At 63.4% G+C, this 17,225-nt stretch overlaps 2 protein-coding genes across 4 annotated transcripts in view; one reads left to right on the top strand and one right to left on the bottom strand.

Annotated features, from left to right (window-relative positions):
* Positions 1-17,225, top strand: part of LOC123361600 (basement membrane-specific heparan sulfate proteoglycan core protein-like) — a 43,489-nt gene that overhangs the window by 8,602 nt on the left and 17,662 nt on the right. The window contains exons 9-11 of the mRNA XM_045001607.1: positions 4,085-4,193; positions 5,054-5,299; positions 5,963-6,031. Coding sequence (XP_044857542.1) covers positions 4,085-4,193; positions 5,054-5,299; positions 5,963-6,031 — 424 coding nt within the window. The remainder of the gene's footprint in view (positions 1-4,084; positions 4,194-5,053; positions 5,300-5,962; positions 6,032-17,225) is intronic.
* On the bottom strand, positions 1,995-16,730 carry LOC123361619 (carcinoembryonic antigen-related cell adhesion molecule 1-like). 3 transcript variants are annotated; one of them, XM_045001653.1, is made up of 9 exons: positions 16,517-16,730; positions 14,528-14,636; positions 12,896-12,969; positions 6,347-6,709; positions 4,986-5,261; positions 4,600-4,710; positions 4,356-4,447; positions 3,179-3,220; positions 1,995-2,943 (listed from the first exon to the last, which is right to left on the bottom strand). In XM_045001653.1, exons 1-9 carry the CDS (start codon positions 16,521-16,523, stop codon positions 2,896-2,898), a joined length of 1,122 nt encoding a protein of 373 aa, XP_044857588.1. In that variant the 5' UTR covers positions 16,524-16,730; the 3' UTR covers positions 1,995-2,895. The 3 variants fall into 3 exon arrangements, with proteins under 3 accessions (XP_044857588.1, XP_044857589.1, XP_044857590.1); XM_045001654.1 differs by lacking the exons at positions 12,896-12,969; positions 14,528-14,636; positions 16,517-16,730 and adding an exon at positions 9,823-9,989; XM_045001655.1 differs by lacking the exons at positions 12,896-12,969; positions 14,528-14,636; positions 16,517-16,730 and adding an exon at positions 6,844-6,871.

Below are 17,225 nucleotides of genomic sequence, written 5' to 3'. Positions count from 1 at the left end.
TCAGGCAGCACTGGTCATATCTGGGTCACATTTTCAGGGTTTTTTGTGAGGCCTCCCAGCATGCACTGGGCTCCCAGCATGCCCCAGGCTCTCCTTGGCATGAGCCTGGGTCTCTATTCGCGCTCCCACAACTCCTGTCACAGCCGGGTGGACATGCCCCAGGCTGGCGTTGGGCCCTGGGTACTTGCCGAGTTGGAGGTCCCAGGACATACACTCCTGGCACAGAAAGGGGAAATGGGGCTCCGGCCGGTACTGAGCGGCCGGGCTGCCCACACACAGCGCACGCGGCGGTACCTGGGAACGGGGCCCTAACATGACGCTGTGATGGAGTAGGGACTGTCTGCAGGGGGAGATGGGAGAGCCAGGGAGGATTTAGGTGAGAGACAGCTATTCAGCCTGTAACATGAGCTAGGCAGGGGGGAGGGGAGATCGACACCTCTGCCCGGGAGCTAGACAAAGGAGAGGAGCTGAGTGCGGAGGGTTGGGTCAGTTTTCGGTTTGGGAGCTGGGTGGTGGGTTTGCAGGGGAACCTAGGCTGGAACCCAGACACCCTGAACCCCCAGAAAGGCCAGATTGAGGGGTCCTGGCTCTGAACACGAGCTCTGCTGTATCCTGTGTTCCTGTTGTCCAATAAACCTTCTGTGTTACTGGCTGGCTGAGAGTCACTGGGAGTCCCAGGAAGAGGGGTGCAGGGCCGGACTCCCCCACACTCCGTGACAGACGCGGGCGCCCAGACTCACCCGGGTTCTGCTTTGGGCCAATAACCGACTGGTCGGCGAAGGGACGAGCCGCGGAGCTCACACACCTGGCGTTCAGTAAAGCATCTGCCACGGAGCCCCGTGGGGAATTCTTCCCCGCTGTCGGGGTGCTGGGGACCCCCCCATGCTGTGTGTGCTGGGTCAGGAGCCAGTGAGGGGCGCTGGGGACCCCCCCCATGCTGCGTGTGCTGGGTCAGGAGCCAGTGATGGGCAAAAGCCGTGGGAGGTGCTGAGCGGAGACTCACTGGCCAGGAGGGAGGTTGCTACAGGCGTCCGTGCGGCTCCGTCTGGGGACCAGGCTCTGTCACTAGTTTATTAAGGACCGTGGGGCACGACGTGGGCGGGGGCACCCAACATTTGCTGGTGATACAAAGCTGGGGGCAGCGGCACTGCGGGGGGGCCGGGACCCTTACCCAGGAGGAGCTGGAGGACCCGGCCGGCTGGAGCGACAGCCACGGGCTGAACGCCGACCGTGCAGGGCCCCCGGGCACGTGCTTAGGGGCAAAGAACAAGATTTTCTCTCCAGCTGGGGGCTCAGCGGGGCCGGGACAGAGGACGCGGGAGCCCTGGGCGTGCGGGGCAGTCGCAGGATAACGGAGAGTCCCCCCCAATGTGGCTGCAAGCCCGGCAGGCCGAGGATGGCTCAGGTCTGTCCTGCAGCGCGGCCGGATCAGTCCCACTGGCCACGCCCTGGTGAGCCCCCGGCTTGGAGCCGGGCGGCCGCTCTGTCCCCGTGCAGAGAAAGGGGAACGTGGCCGGGAGCCGGGGCAGAGGCGCTGCTGGGCTGGGCGGGAGGGTCTGTCCTAGGAGAGGGCCCTGGGAGCTTGGGGCGTTTGGTGGGGGGGGGCGGGGGGGCTGAGCGCTGGCAGTAACCGCCGTGGGGGTGTAACTCCCCGGGGGGGGGTGGAGGGGATAGTTCAGCCAAAGGACCCTGGGGGCACAGACCAGGCCGGACACTAGACGGTTTCTACCCATCAGAGGGCGATAATCAGTGTTACCAGAGAGCTGGACAAACCGACAGGGGGGGGGGGGGGAGCGTGTGATGGGGCCGGGCCAAGGGCTGGGCTGAGCAGCGCCGGGGTCATGTCTGGTTTATGTCTCAGGTTGCTAATGCTCATGCTTCAGGGTCTCGTCAGGCAGGGGGACGCACACACACACGCGCTCTCTCTCTCTCTCTCTCTCTCTATATCTCTATATCTCTCTCTCTCTCTCTCTCTATATATATATATATATATATATATATATTCTGGGAGGTTATCATCTCCTTCCTGCGAAGCACGGAGGTGGCCTGGCCTGGCCTCGGCACCGGACCTGGGGGGCCTGGGCTCTGCGTGGCACCGAGCATCTCTCACCGGTGCTGGGTTCGCTGGTCCTTGCTCACACGTCGTGTCCAGCTGGTCACCATGTCTGGGCTCAGGAAGGTTTTTCCCCCCGCTCAGATTGGCAGGGCCCGTGGGGGGTTCCCCTCCCTCTGCAGCGTGGGGGGGGGGGCGGGTCACTGGCCGGGGGTCTCTGGGTCTCTGTCACTCCATCCCCCGCCCTGCGGCACCTGCTCCCTCCGGGCCCCGCCCGTCGCACAGAACAGGCTGGGCCCTGGGGGCAGTGACACTTTGCTCTGACTTCGGGCGCTGGGTGGAGCCAGTGGGGGCTGGGGGGCTGGTGGGACACAGAAGCTCAGACTGAGGGACTGGTCCCATCCGGCCTGGCTCACAGACAGCAGAGCCCCTGGCTCGCCCCCCTCTCCTGCGCTCCCAGACCCCACGGCTGCGCTCGCCCCCCCCCCCCATGGGGGCACATGGCCAGGGCTGCGCTGGGTTCCTGTGACACTGCAACCGCTCTGGGGTCAGCCAGGGGCCCCCTGGGGAGAGACCTCGGGGAGCCCCCCCGCAGCGGGACCCCAGCGTCTCTCTCCTCCAGCCGCTTCCTTGGCCCTTGGCTGGGTCCAAAGGCTGAGGGGGGGCCCCTCCCCCCCAGGCTGGATGCCAGCCTGTCCCAGAGCCCCCCAGGACTAGTGACCCCCCCAGGGTGGGGTGGGGGGTAGGGAACTTAGCAAAATGGCTGTAAAAGAGCAGGTGGGACTGACACCCCCACCCCCAATACAGGGGTCTTCCCAGCATGCACCAGGGCACTGGGGGGCTCATCTCCGCAGCTGGTCGTACACGTCCCGCTGTCCGGGCTGCAGCATCTGGGGGAATGGGGAGGGGTCAGAGAATGTTACAGGGGGAGCTGGGGACCCTTCCCCCATGGAGCCCACCCCCTCCGGCCCCAACAGCCCCGGGGGCCCCTCTCCCCACATTCCTCCCCCTGGTACCCTATAGCCTCCCCCCAACACGGGGCTCCCTCCCTCCCACAGGGCCTGTATGGGGGGCAGCTCCCCTCTCCCCACATTGAGTTTGGACCCCCCCCGGGCTGGCACTTACCTCATACGTGGGGCTGGTGTCAGGGGGGCTCCCAGGTGGGGCCTGCGGAAGAGAATGAGGCAGGTGGGTCACTGGACCTGAGAGACCCCCTGAGCCAACCCCAGGGGAGAGGGGAGCTGATGAGCCCCAGGAAACTGGGACACTCCTGACCCCCACGGAGAGAGAGTGGAAAAGGGAGAGGGCTGTGGGTCGGGAGTGAGGGGCACCAGCAGAGCTGTGGGGGGCAGGGCTGGGCTAGCAGGGGCTGCAGGTTGGGAGTGAGGGCCCCATGGGATAGAGCAGGAATTTATCGTAACATTTTGGATGACGATTATGTGTGCCTCAGTTTCCCCTAGGCGGTGCCTGGTTAATGAGGTGGGGGGAAGGGTTCTTCTCTCCTTGCAGAGACCAGCCTGACCCACGCCAGGCTGCCTGGGGCCTGGGCCCATGGAGAGCCCCAGAAGACAACGGCCCCTCCCATTGCCTGGGCATTTGGTGCCTAGCAAGAAATGCCCAGGGATGTCCCGGCCCCCTTAGGAGCCCGTTGGGGGAGGGCAGGACCAGGAGGGGCACCAGACTTTGCGCCTGGCGTCCCAGCCACCGGCTCCGCGCCCTGTCGCCCTGTGTCCCTGCCGTCCTGTGTCCCGGCCACTGGCCCTGCTGCTGCCCGGGGGCTCTGCTGCCGGCCCCGGGTCCCGCTCAGCCACCGGCCCTGCATGCGGGGACCCAGCCGTCAGCCCCATGCCAGGGGCTCCACACACCCCCTGCTGTGGCCCCAGCCTCTGCCACCTCACACCTGTCTGCGTCCCCCACCCCCACTCCCCAAGCCATGGCCCTGCTCCCAACCCCGGCTCCAGGGGGTGATGAGGGGCACGGACGGGGTGAGGGGGAGACAGCTCAGCACCCCCACTCCAAAAACTGTTCCAGCACCGCCGTGTCCTACCCACAGGACTCGCTGCGGGGCTCCCGGCACGACCCAGGGGCTGCAGGCTCCGAGGGTCGGCACTGGGAAGCCGAGGGGCTGACCCCAGGGAGAGTGGGACCCCAAGGAGGGTTGACAGGCTAACGGGGTCCCCAGGGAATGTCCCAGAGCCGGGCGAGGGCACTGGGCCTGCAGAGCTGTGACACCCCCGCCCAGGTCTGGGAAGGGGGGACCCCAGGGCTGGGACAGCAGGAGACCTGAGCACCTGTCACTCACCACTGGGCCCGCCCGGGCTGCAGGGGGCAGGTTCTCGTACTCTGGGGGGGTCATCTCGCTCCGCCTGGGGGTCTTGCTCCGGTGGCCTGAACCTGAGGGGGGGGGGGGACATCAAAGGTGCTGGAATTGGGGTGCTGGCTCCCAGCCCCCCCCACTCTAACCCACCAGACCACCCTCCCCTCCCGGAGCTGGGGATAGAACCCAGGAGTCCTGGCTCTCCGGCAGGCAGGGAGCTGTTACTCACAGAGGAAATAGACCCCGGTTCCGACCAGCGCTACCCCGGCCAGTGACCCGATGATGATCCCGGCAACGGCCCCAGTAGAGAGACCTGGACGAGGGGCGTCTGGAGGAGAGACTGGAGGGGGGTTGGATCACACGTTACAGCCACAATCCCCCCACCCCACTCCCTGCAGCCCAGCACCCCCTAGCACGGTGCTGGGGCCTGCAGAGGGAGAGCGCCCCCTACTGAGCCCCACACCCGCTGCACAGTCACTAGCACCACTCGGGGGCTCTGGGGCCAGCACTGGGATCCCTGTATAACAGCCACCACCCCCCAGAGGCAGCCGCATCTCCGTGGCTGGGTGACGCTGCCAGGGCAGGGGCAGCGCGGCCAGGGCTGCAGTTACTCACAGGCCAGCGTCACGGTGCTGGGCTCGCTGCGTTCAGTGCTGACGGGGTTCCCGACCTCGCACTGGTAGGTGCCAGCGTCGCCCCGGGTGACACCCAGCACCGTGAGGGTCCGGTTGTCAGCGGACAGCCCCAGCCGCTCACTGGGCGCGAGGGACGCCCCGTCCCGGAGCCAGAGCACGGTGTCGGCGCTGGGGGAGCTGTTACACCTGAGGGTGAAGGTCCCGTCCTCCAGCACCTGGATTTGGCCGGGCGTCACCGTGGGCTTGGGCAGGATTTCTGGGAACAGAGAGAGTCACTGTGGGGAGTGGCTGGATGTCAGGGGACAGCCCCAACCGCTCTCTGGGCGCGAGGGACGCCCCGTCCCGGAGCCAGAGCTGAGCCTGCTAATGCCTGGGAGACACTGTCAGGCAGAGCCCCCCCTTCGCCCCCACAATGAGCTGCGCCCGCTGGGCCTCGCCGGGCGGCTGGGTCAGGACTCGCACGCAGCGCCCGGGCGTTCGCCAGCTGCCTGGGCAGGTGCCAGCCCCCTGGGCAGGTGCCAGCCCCCAGCTCTGGCTGCCCGGTTCCTGCTCCAGAACCAGCATCCTGGCCCAGCTCCCGCAGTCCCCAGGACAAGCGCTGACCCCCCCACACCTGGGCTGGATGTCAGCCCCCAGTGCCCCCCCGAGCCCCCAGGGCCAGCGCCCCCCCATGGCTGGATGCCAGCTGGTCCCAGCAGCCCCCTCGCCCCCAGCCGAGCCCTCCAGGCTGGATGTCAGCCCCCAGTGCCCCCCATTGAGACCCCCGGGGCCACCCTTCCCCCCATGCTGGGTGCTCTGGGTCCAGTTTCACCTTCAGGGACCAGCGAGTGTGACCCCAACAGCGCCCGGCTCCCCCTCCCCCCCCGGCTGCAGACAGCCCGGGGGGGGGGGGGCTGGGTCTGGGGAGCCCTGGTGCAAAGGCCCCACAGTGACATCATGAGCCCCCCTCCCCCGCAGGCTCCGGAACGCCAGGCCGATGGGGGCGGGGCGGTTTGTGAACTGAGCAAAGCAGCTGTGAAAGAGCAGGTGGGTCTGACCCCCCGGTGATACAGGGTTTTTCCCAGCATGCACCAGGGCACCTGGGGGGGGGGGGGGGCTCATCTCCGCAGCTGGCCGCACACACCCCGCTGCGCAGCTCTGGGGAAACAGGGAGGGGTCAGAGATGCCCCGGGGGATCTGGGGACACCCCCGCCCTGGGGGGCCAGACCCCCCCCCAGGCCCCCGACAGCCCCTCACCAGCCGGGCTCATCCCCGGGGAGACGCCCAGAGCCCCGTCGCTCGGGAGGGGATGGCGGGGGGGACACGACCTGGGATCAGCGCAGCTCCGGGGGTGGCACTTACCAGAGACGCGCAGATGCACCGAGCCGAGGCCGGGGCTGGTCGGGCTCAGTATCTGCACCGTGTAGTTCCCGGTGTCGCTGAGCGTTAACCCCGCGATGTGCAGGACGCAGCCCGGCCCCGCTGTCTCCCGCCCCGTGTGGGCCGGGCCGTTCTGCTGAACCAGGGGGGTTGGGTAGTAGGTGAGGATCCGGCTGGGTTCAGCAGCGGGCGCTGATCGGTACCAGCTGCAGGACCGCAAGTCCTGTGGCGTTGGCTGCGGGGCCAGGCTGACGCCCCCTCCCAGCGCGGGGCTCGGCGGGGTGAGGACGATGGTCACTGGGGTCTGGGCCGGCGCCGGCTGGAGGCAGGAGCCCAGGACGGAGGCTGTGGGGGGGAGGAGAGTCTCAGTGGGGCAGCGAGGGGCCGGGGCGCAGTCAGGGCCCCCTTCCTACCCCTGCTCCGACCCTTCCCGCAGGCTCCCACCAGGGGTGAAAGTAACTTAAAGGACTTGCTGGTACCCGGAGTCATTGGGAGGGGGCGGGGCCTCAGCCGGAGGAGGCGGGGCCTTTAAATCCCCAGGCTCTTTAAATCACCTGGAGCTACTCGCTGTGCAGGCGGCTGGGAGGCCCAGAGCTGGGGTGGTTTAAAGGGCTTGGGGCTCTAGCTGCCCTACCCCAGGCACTTTAAATCATCATCATCGGAGGGGGTGGGGCTGCCAGCTGCCACCCCAGGCTCTGGTGGAGCTTTAACGGCCCCTGGGCTCTGCTGCAGTAGCAGCAGCCAGGAGCCCCACTGTGGCTACCCAGGAGCAGGGCCGCCCAGAGAGGGGGGGGGGGGCAAGAGGGGCAATTTGCCCCAGGCCCCGGGCCCCACAGGGGCCCCCACGAGAGTTTTTCGGGGGCCCTGGAGCGGGGTCCCTCACTCGCTCCAGGGGGCCCGGAAAACTCTTGCAGGGCCGGGTGCAGGAGCTTCTTCTGCTCCCGGTCTTCGCCGGCGGGGGATCCTTCCACTCCGGGGCGGAAGGACCCCCTGCTGGCGAATTACTGCCGAAGACGGAGCGAGACCCGCTGCCGAAGTTCAGCCCGGTCTTCGGCGGTAATTCGGCGGCGGGGGGGGCCCTTCCCTTCCGGGACCCGCAGCCAAAGTGCCCTGAAGACCCGTGGCGGGACTCCCCCGCCACCGCCGAATTACCGCCGAAGACCGGGCTGCACTTCGGCGGCGGGTCCGGCTTCGGCGGTAATTCGGCGGCGGGGGGCTCCCGCCGCGGGTCTTCGGGGCACTTCGGCGGGGGTCCTGGAATGGAAGGGCCCCCCGCCGCTGAAGACCCCGGGCCCCCAGAATCCTCTGGGCGGCCCTGCCCAGGAGTCCAGCAGCCGGACTCCGGTGGTGATTTAAAGGGCCCCGCAGGTAGCAGCAGTGGGAGCCCTTTAAATCCTTCAAAAACCACCAACTGGGCAGGATTTTTGCAGTTCCTTCTCAACTGCATGGAACTAGTCCCTAGATTGCTGGGGAGGGGGGGGGACCCAAACGCCTATGAAACATTTAAAGATTTTCACTCAAAAACCATCCCCATAGCTAGTGAGAGCAAACACCTTCCACTTTCTGGAGTTCTGAAATTTCCTATATTTCAAATTGCCTTGTGCTGCCCCGCCAGCCGGTCCCCCTGCCCCATGCCCCCAGCAGCGCCCCGCCAGCCGGTCCCCCTGCCCCGTGCCCCCAGCAGCGCCCCGCCAGCCGGTCCCCCTGCCCCGTGCCCCCAGCAGCGCCCCGCCAGCCGGTCCCCCTGCCCCGTGCCCCCAGCAGCGCCCCGCCTGCTGGTCCCCTCTGCCTCACGCCTCCAGCAGTGCCCCGCCTGCTGGTCCCCCTGCCCCGTGCCCCCAGCAGCGCCCCACCTGCTGGTCCCCTCTGCCTCGTGCGTCCAGCAGCACCCCGCCAGTGGCTAGAGCCCTGGCCCTTTAAATCATCCCCAAGCCCTGCTGCCGGATCCCTGAGGAGGCGGCAGCAGGACCCTGGTGGCTATTTAAAGGGCCGGGACTCCGGCCGCTGGCGGGGCGCTGCTGGAGGCGCAGGGCAGGGGGACCGGCTGGCGGGGCGCTGCTGGGGGCACGGGGCAGGGGGACCGGCTGGCGGGGCGCTGCTGGGGGCACGGGGCAGGGGGACCGGCTGGCGGGGCGCTGCTGGGGGCACGGGGCAGGGGGACCGGCTGGTGGGGCAGCACAAGGCAATTTGAAATATAGGAAATTTCAGAACTCTAGGAAGTGGAAGGTGTTTGCTCTCACTAGCTATAGGGATGGTTTTTGAGTTAAAATCTTTAAATGTTTCATAGGTGTTTGGGTTCCCCCCCTCCCCAGCAATCTAGGGACTAGTTCCATGCAGTTGAGAAGGAACTGCAAAAATCCTGCCCAGTCACTGGTTTCTGAGCGATTTAAAGGGGCCCCAAGCCCTTTAAATGGCTGCCGGGGGAGCCGCTCTGCCCTGGTAGAGTGCACCGGCTCTTGCCGGTACGACGTACCGGGACGCACCAGCTTACCACCATCCCCGGCCGCTGCAGCCTGGTGAGGTTCCTCCGAGGGGATCTAGGAACTGAAAGTGAAAAAGCCTCCAGCCTGCCGGGCCCATCAGCACAACAGTGAAACTGCTAAAGAGCCAGTGTGGGTAACGAAGCCATTGCCGACCCCCAGGGATACACTGACAGGTTCTGAATTTACTGACAAAACCAGCTGTGTGTCACCGTCATAGTCACTCCGAACACGTCACTCTGCAGGAGCTGAGGTTAAAATGTGCTTTAAAGACATTTCGTTGGTGTGTTGCAGAAGATTATAAAATCACCTCTAACAAATCCTTGCAGAGATGTTTAGATGCACAATCTGTGTATTCACCGTTAGCCTTAAACGCTTGGCTCTTCAGACACACAGTTTTCCTAATAAATCCTTCAAAAGACCCCCCCCCCCCGCCCTTATCTAAAATACGCATGTGAGCCCGGGCTGCCGTCGGGCACAGGCACCAGTTTAATAACACTGCACAGGGCCCCATAAATCCTAAGAACGGCCCTGCCTGGGCCGGTCCCTGCCCGGCCTTCCAGAGCTCGGCCCCCGACTGGGGGATCCTGCCCCTGGGGAACGGGACCCCCAGGCTGGGGCTGCACCAGGGACACAGACAGCGACATCAGCTGGCGACAGAATCATTCCAAACACCTTCCCCAGGACCCCAGCCCAGGCAAGGGGACAGACGGAGATGAGCAGAAAATCAGCAAGAGCGAGAAAGGTCCCTGATATGGGTCGGGGTCTGTGCAGCACAACACAATGGGCCCCCCCATCTGTGGTCCGATCCGACCCTCACTCCCGACCCGCAGCCCCCTGCTCTCCCAGCCCTGGTCTCCCCCCCCACCTCTGCCAGAGCCCCTCCCTCCCTCCCAACCCACAGCCCCTCTACCTTCGTTTCTGCTGTTCTCTATTGGATGCATTTGTGTCCTGGACACCTGGGTCTCCCCTTCTCACCTGCCAAGAGAATCCCTCTCCAGGGGCCACCCGGTCTGGTGGGGGTTTGCCCCATCGCCCTTTGCTGCACCAGGACCCGCCTTGAACCGGGCAGGGGGCAGCTGCACTGAGAGCAGGTCCCACAGGCAGAACAGCCCCACGGGGCCCCTCCCGGCTCAGACTTCCCTTCCCAGCTGCAACCGCCCATTTCCCCTTCGGCCGCTGTGGGGGGAGGGTGATTAACTGAGGATGCGGGAGGGGTGAAGGCTCCAGCTGGGGTTCTGGGCTCTGGGTGGGGCCAGAAATGAGGCCTCAGGGTGTGGGAGGGGGCTACGGGCTGGGGCAGGGGGTTGGGATGCAGAAGGCGGTGTCGGGTGCGGGCTCCGGGAGGGGCTCAGGTCTGGGGCAGGGGGTTGGGGTGCAGGTGGGGGTGTCAGGTGCAGGGTCTGGGATGGAGTTAGGGTGCAGGAGGGGGTTCCGGCCTGGGGCAGGGGATTTGGGGTGCGGACTCCGGCCAGGCAGCACTTACCTCAGGCGGCTCCCAGGCAGTGGCACTGCGGGACTAAGGCAGGTTCCCTGCCTGCCCTGGCTCTGTGCTGCTCCCAGAAGCAGCCAGCATGTCCGGCTCCTAGGTGGAGGCGCAGCCAGGGGGATCTGCGAGGTGCACGTGTGACGAAGTGGGACTGTTCTTAATGTTTCCTCTGAATACTGTGTGGGTGCCTCAGTTTCCCCTCTGCATTTCTTAAGTCTCTAGGTGGTGGGATAAAGGCCAGTGTGTGTAAATGGCCGACACTGTCGCCTGGCAACTAATGGCCGGGGCCCTTCCCCCCTGCAAGGGGATGCTAAAGGGGAGGGGAGAACAAAGGGTGTCAGGTGACCTCCTGGCCCGGGGAAGGAGCTGAGCAGAGAAGGGGGGGCTGGAGGGGGGGGTCAGTCTGGAGCTGGCTGGGGACGAGGAGTGAGGGCAGATGTGGGGGTCTGGCTCACTGCCCCCCAGAATGGACCTGGCCGAGGGGTCCAGTTCTCGGCTACAAGCTCTGTGTTAGCCCCTGTTCCTGTCCTCGAATAAACCTCTGTGTCCCCGGCTGGCTGAGAGTCACGTCTGACTGCGCAGTGGGGGGGCAGGACCCTGTGGCCCCCCCAGGACCCCGCCTGGGCGACTCGCTGTGGGAAGCGCACGGAGGGGCAGAGGATGCTGAATGCTCCAAGGAGAGACCCAGGAGGTGAAGCCGTGGGAGCGTCTTGCCCTGCAGACAGGCTGCTCCGAGGGAGAGGAGGCTCCCAGAGTCCTGCCTGGCTTGGTGGGGAGCAGCTCCAGAGCAGCGCCCGGGGACCCCGTGACAGCACGCTAACCGCACCTGCAGGCACTGCCCCTGCAGTCCCCATTGGCTGCGGTTCCCAACCAATGGGAGCTGCGGAGCCGGCCTTCAGGATGGAGGTGGTGCACGGAGATTACCTGATTGCACCTGGCGCTAGGGGCTGCAGGGACATGCTGGCCGCTTCCAAGAGCCGTGCAGAGCCAGGGCAGGCAGGGAGCCTCCCATAGCCTCACTGTGCCATCGACCGGACTTTCAATGGCCCAGTTGGCAGTGCTGACTGGCACTGCCAGGGTCCCTTTTCAACTGGGTAATCTGAGCAAAAACCAGACGCCTGGCAACCCTATGGAGCCCCCCCCCCCCCGTGGGGATCATGGCACCTCCCTCCCCTCCCGCCGCTCAGGGTGCTTGTGGGGAGTGTGGCAATACAGCTCTGCATTGCAGTTTCAATGAATTACTACTCAGCGCTCTGTGTTGATATGCCCAGTAAGGAATTGACTTGTCAAAAAAACATTTCCTGAATCTTTATGAAAGAAGATAACAAAAGAGCTGGAAAGGGTGTGATTATTTTGTGTTACTTTAACAAATACAATATAGAGAATTTTACAGAATTTTAAAATATTGTGCCCAGAATGTTTAATGTTTTGGTGCAGAATTACCCCAGGAGTAACCAGAACTGACCGCCCCCACCCCCTCCCGCCTGGGCTGGATGCCAGCCGGTCCCTGCGCTCCCCCCCCCCCCCGCTGGGTGCTCTGGGGTCCAGTTTTACCCTCAGACTCCCCCCACCTCTCTCCACTGCAGACAGCAGTGGGGGGGGGGGGTAGTGATCTTAGCAAAGCAGCTGTAAAAGAGCAGGTGGGTTTGACCCCCTCTCCATCAGAGACCCCCACCCTGCGATATAAGGGTCTTCCCAGCATGCACCAGGGCATCAGAGGGGAGGGGGCATCATCTCCGCAGCTGGTCGTACACACACATCCCTCTGTCCAGGCTGCAGCCTCTGAGGAAACTGGGAGGCGTCAGCCAGAGATGCCCCAGAGGATGCTGGGGACACCCCCACCCTGGGGACCCAAACCCCCAACATCACAGGGCCCTAACAGCCCCTCCCCCTGGGGACCCAGACCCCCAAGCCCCACATGGCCCCAACAGCCCCTTCCCGCCCTGGGGGCCCATCCCCTCATGTTCCACCCCCAGGACCCTATAGCCTCCCCCCGGGGCCCATCCCTCCACATCCCCAGCTGGGGACCCCCAGAGCCCCTCTGCCAGCCTTGGGGCTCCCAGCTCGTCCCTTGGGGTCTCCCCACCCCCTGGCCAATTCTGTCCCTCCTGCTCTGGGGATGTGATAATCAGCCCCATTCTCAGCCACAGGGCCTATACGGGGAACAGCTTCCGCCCCCCCCCCCCCTTCCCAGAGCTTGGGATAGAACCAGGGGCGGCTCCAGGCCCCAGCATGCCAAGCGTGTGCCTGGGGCGGCATGCCGCGGGGGCGCTCTGCCGGTCACCGGGAGGGCAGCAGGCAGGCAGCCTTCGGCAGCATGCCTGCGGAGGGTCCGCTGGTCCCGCGGCTCTGGTGGACCTCCCGCAGGCACACTACCGGAGCTGCAGGACCAGCGACTGGCAGAGCGCCCCCCGCGGCATGACGCCATGCTTGGGGCGGTGAAATGTCTAGAGCCGCCCCTGCAGAAGAGACAAGCTTTCCAGCTTCTTGTGACCTGAAGGGCTCTGTGGGGCTTGAAAGCCAGAAAAGTTGGTTCATTAAGCGATTACCTGCCTCACCTACCTTGTCTGTCAGTCACCATGGTACCTGGAGCAGAGATCACACCTCCCAGCCCAGGCAATGGGCGCGCAGGCAGCCTGAAACACAGATGTTACGCAGCTCCATCAGCTAAGCACTGCCACCACAGCACCACCACAGTGCCACAGCCACCACCGCCACAGAACTGCCACACCACTGCCGCCACAGCCACCACCACCACCACCACACCACCACCACAGCCACAGCCGCCACCACCACCGCAGCACCACAGCTGCCACCACAGCGCCGCCAGTGCCACCACCGCCGCCACCCCCTGCCTTTTGTTCCACAGCCCTGGGATTGACTCTGGCCCAACCGCTGACTTCAGACAGCACTGAACAGCGCCACCGCCACAGCACCACCGCTGCCACAGTGCCACAGCCACCACAGCGCCACAGCCACAGCCACCACCGCCACCACAGCGCCACCGATGCCTTTAACAATCCCAGCCTAAGTGTCTGGCCTTTGTGGTGTCAGAAAAGCCCTGCCTACTGCAGCACCGTCATCCTGAGCCTGCAGGCAGCAGAAACAGCTCAGATATGTGAACTGCTCAATGCATCTTAACATAAGTGTTAATTCTGTACCAAATTGTGAATGTCTACGTTAACTATTTCATTGTGGATCATTTTAACAGCCAACCGATGCATTTATCTCACAAATGGGAACTAGTGAGAAAATTCCCCAATTTCCATTTGCATTTTTAATACTAAACTCTGCCAGACAATCGCAATTAAAAACGGAGACAGCATAAAAACAGTAAAACGGAGCAGCACAGGGCACACTGTACTGATCATATTAATCATTAACATAATTAAAGGCTTCCACTGTTAAAATATCCCCATGGCTACTGCAAGCGCCTCAGCCTGTAGCATTTCAGCAACGTAAGACAAAGGTCAATCACATTCCCCAGCCAAACATTTCACACAGAACTCTGCTTCTTTGACAAAATGGGAACTTTTTCAGAGTGTCCATTTAAAAAAAGTTTCAGAAACAGAAATCTGAGCAGGAAGGAAAACTTTTCAGCAGAGGTTTTTGTGGGGAAAAATTCCCAGCGTCACCGGTGATTGCCTGGTGGGCCAGGGTGACTTGACCACCCCAGGATTTATTTATGGGCGGGAGGGGGAGTGGCAAGGAAGCCAGAGATTGTAGCAATGCTGTTAAAAGGGCTGCAGTCGTATTTATTTACCCACTTATTGTGCCATTTCCCCATGAGTTCACCAAGCTCTAGAAACCCAACGTTTCCTTCCCTGTCTGTTTGAGGCCTATCTCCGTATAACGACTTAGCCTGGCCCTAAACCCCCCAGATTCAGGGACCTTCCTTTCCAAGGGGTTACGTCACCAGACACCGGTCGGATGTGGTCTTTAGTACAGCCCCTGACACTCCATAAGCAGTCAGGGGCTCTTCAGCACGGCTTTTCCTTCCAGCCGTGGGGTGAGCTGGGTCTGACAGAGGTCCCAGACCCCGCCCACCACCAGCAGCCTCTGAGAAGATTGGTGGTAATTGGTGATTAATAGGACCATGCCCCACTTTCCATGTTCGGGGCAGTCTGTTATCGACAGCTGAGGGGCTGTTGGGTTTTGTGCTGCCTTCCACTCATGCGAGAGCTCAGTCCTCACATCCAGCCAACTCTCCGCAGGGGTCCTGCTGCAACACTGCGGTCACGCCGCTGTCCAGTGCAGAATGGCTTGTTTCCAGCCCATGGGAACGTTACAGGGATGGGAGAACCTGGGCAGGACAACGGGGAATTGGTGAGGCAAACAGCTAGGGGACGAATGGGTAGTCGCCTGTGAACCTTTATGGGACCAGGCAGAGAACATTCCCCAGCAGTGGGATTTGGACATGATCTAACCTGCCAAACAAAACATCTGGAGCTCAGTCCCGAGTCCGTTACAGTCAGGGGAGGGGCCCCCCATGCTGGGCTTTCGATTGGGTCTCAATTAAAGAGGAGATGTGTCTCTGGGGCCCTGAGCAACCAGTGCACATCTGTCATTTGCATAAATTAACACGGCGTCATTTCTCCCCAGTGCGATGCACAGATTCAGCCCAAATAAAACACTACATAGAACCCAGCGTTCACTGGCCCTTCTCTGCCGCACGCGATGGGATTAGAGAATAGCCCAGCTGGCAGCTGCATGGGGCGGGGCGGGGGGGGGGGCACTGTACCAGCACCTGCCACCTGGATGGCCTCTTGGTGCAGCAGTTTTTTCCCAGCACCTGGCCAGGAACAGCAGCGCCTGCTGTTACTGGTGTGCTCAGATTTATTGTTTCCCCCTTAGAGCTCCAAGCACACGTCAGCTCAGTCCTCAGCTCCTCCACACAGGTCCCTGGGACAAGTACATTCACTTCTGGTGCCCACTTCTCATTCCTTCTCCCAAAGGACACCGACCCTCTGGTAATGCCTAATGCTCCTGTCCCTTCCTACCTCCCACCAGGCTACCGAGCCCCTAGAAATGCACCCAACTCAACCTCCCTCTGCATCTGCCCCCGGCTCTGCCTCCAAGCACCTGCCGTCACGTGCTCCCGGCTGACCCCCCCCCAGCATTCCCAGCTGCAGGTCATTCCCGCAGCAGTTCACCTCTTGGTTAACTAACACCCCCCATGTGCACTGAACTGAGAGGAGTCTCCGTGCTTCTGTTTGACCTGTGCTCAGCAGGGCTACGGGTCCCATTGACGTCCCTGGGGCTAGAACGTTCCCCTGTTCTCCTTCCCCCTCACAGCTGGGAACAGTCACACAGCTTCCCTCGGAAGGGGTACGAAGGACGGGGACGTGTCTTACTGCAGCAGAGTCTGATGGGGGTGAGCCGGGGAAATGCCCCCCCTCTGCATTACCGTGGAGCGCACAGCTCCGAGCTCGGGCGTGAACGGCGGTGAGCTAAACCCTGGTTTGCAGTTTACCTGGGGCACAGGCCTTGGCTTATCTCTCTGCACCATGGGGGATTTCACCTGAGGGGGGAGCTTGTCAGTATCTCTGACGGAGCAGGGAGCCGGGCGGATTTGACCTGGGAATGTCGCAGGGGGTTACATTGGGGACGGGGAACTTCCCTGGAAGGAGGCTCCCTGAGCTGTGACCTGAGCCAGGAGGGGGGTGGGGAGAAGTGACACCTTCTGCCCACGAGACTGAACAAAGGAGAGGAGGAGCCCCCGGGGGGAGGGGGGAGAGAGCTGCTGGAGGAGGTTTTGTTTTCAGCCTGGGGCTCAGGGGGTGCAGCACAGGGAACCCCAAGCTGGGGTCTAAGCTCCCTGAACCCCCCAGGACTTGATTGAAGGGTCCTGGTTGTACCTACACGCTCCGCTCGGGACTGTGTTCCTGTCATCTAATAAACCTTCTGTGTCCCTGGCTGGCTGAGAGTCCCGGGGAATCGCAGGAAGCCGGGGGTGCAGGGCCCAGACTCCCCCACACTCCGTGACCGTGTCCCTTTACTACAGGGGTTTTTAGAAGACTCCTTCCTACAGTATCTGAATCTGACTTTGCTTCTTTGTTAGCACCCGGAGCCGATTAGAAGCAGCCGGGGAGTAGGGCAGAAGATTGGGAAGCTTTGGCCCAGGAGGGGAGGCAACCAGGGAACAGCCAGGGAAAGAGGGAAATATAACAGGGGGGCACCCACCTCTCATGAGCACCCCCTGGTCAAGTGTCTCTGCAGCCTCCAAACAGTATCAGGCCAGGGAGTCCTTCCTCCCTCCCTGGAGAGGAGCATTTCCACCCTCTGGGTCTCTTCTGGCCCCAGCTGAGCCTCAGCCGTTCAGTTCCCCTTCTGGGGGTGCATCACACTTCAACCACAAGCCCACTTCCCCAGGGGCCCATGGGAGGGGAGGGGACCCAGGCCCACCCACTGCTCCAGGTCCCAGCCCAGGGATCCTAAGAACAGCAGCTACGTCCCTGGGCCACTTCCCCACAGCCCCAGCCTTGGCCAGCACCTCACCCTTACCGCTGGCTCTTCCACGTTCAGGCCCAGCCGCCAGCCGGGAGCTCCTCCTCACTCACCGCCCGCCCTGACCTGCCCTGCCCTGCCCTGTCCATGGCGCTGCCATTCCCTTGGGCCAGCCAAGAGCCCCCTACACTCCTCTAGCTCCAGCAGGAAACTGACTGGCTCTGCCCTGCAGCTCCTTTTATAGGGTCCTCTTGAGCCCTGATTGGCTGCTTTCCGCAGCCTGTCCCTGATTGGTCGCTTCCTGCACAGTCTCTCTAGGCTGTCTGGAGGGCTCAGCTCCACTGCTCCTTTCCTGGGCCGAATGCGGCAGGACCCTACGTCCTCCCACAGGGGCCCTCTGGCCTAGTCCACCCCGTTGCAGGAAGTAAATGGAGAGAAAAGATGG

This window comes from Mauremys mutica, unplaced genomic scaffold (genome assembly GCF_020497125.1).
Source record: "Mauremys mutica isolate MM-2020 ecotype Southern unplaced genomic scaffold, ASM2049712v1 Super-Scaffold_339, whole genome shotgun sequence".
In the NCBI taxonomy this organism is placed as follows: domain Eukaryota; kingdom Metazoa; phylum Chordata; order Testudines; family Geoemydidae; genus Mauremys; species Mauremys mutica.
The sequence above is the reverse complement of the archived record's forward strand: the minus strand, read 5'-3'. Positions and strand labels throughout refer to the sequence as shown.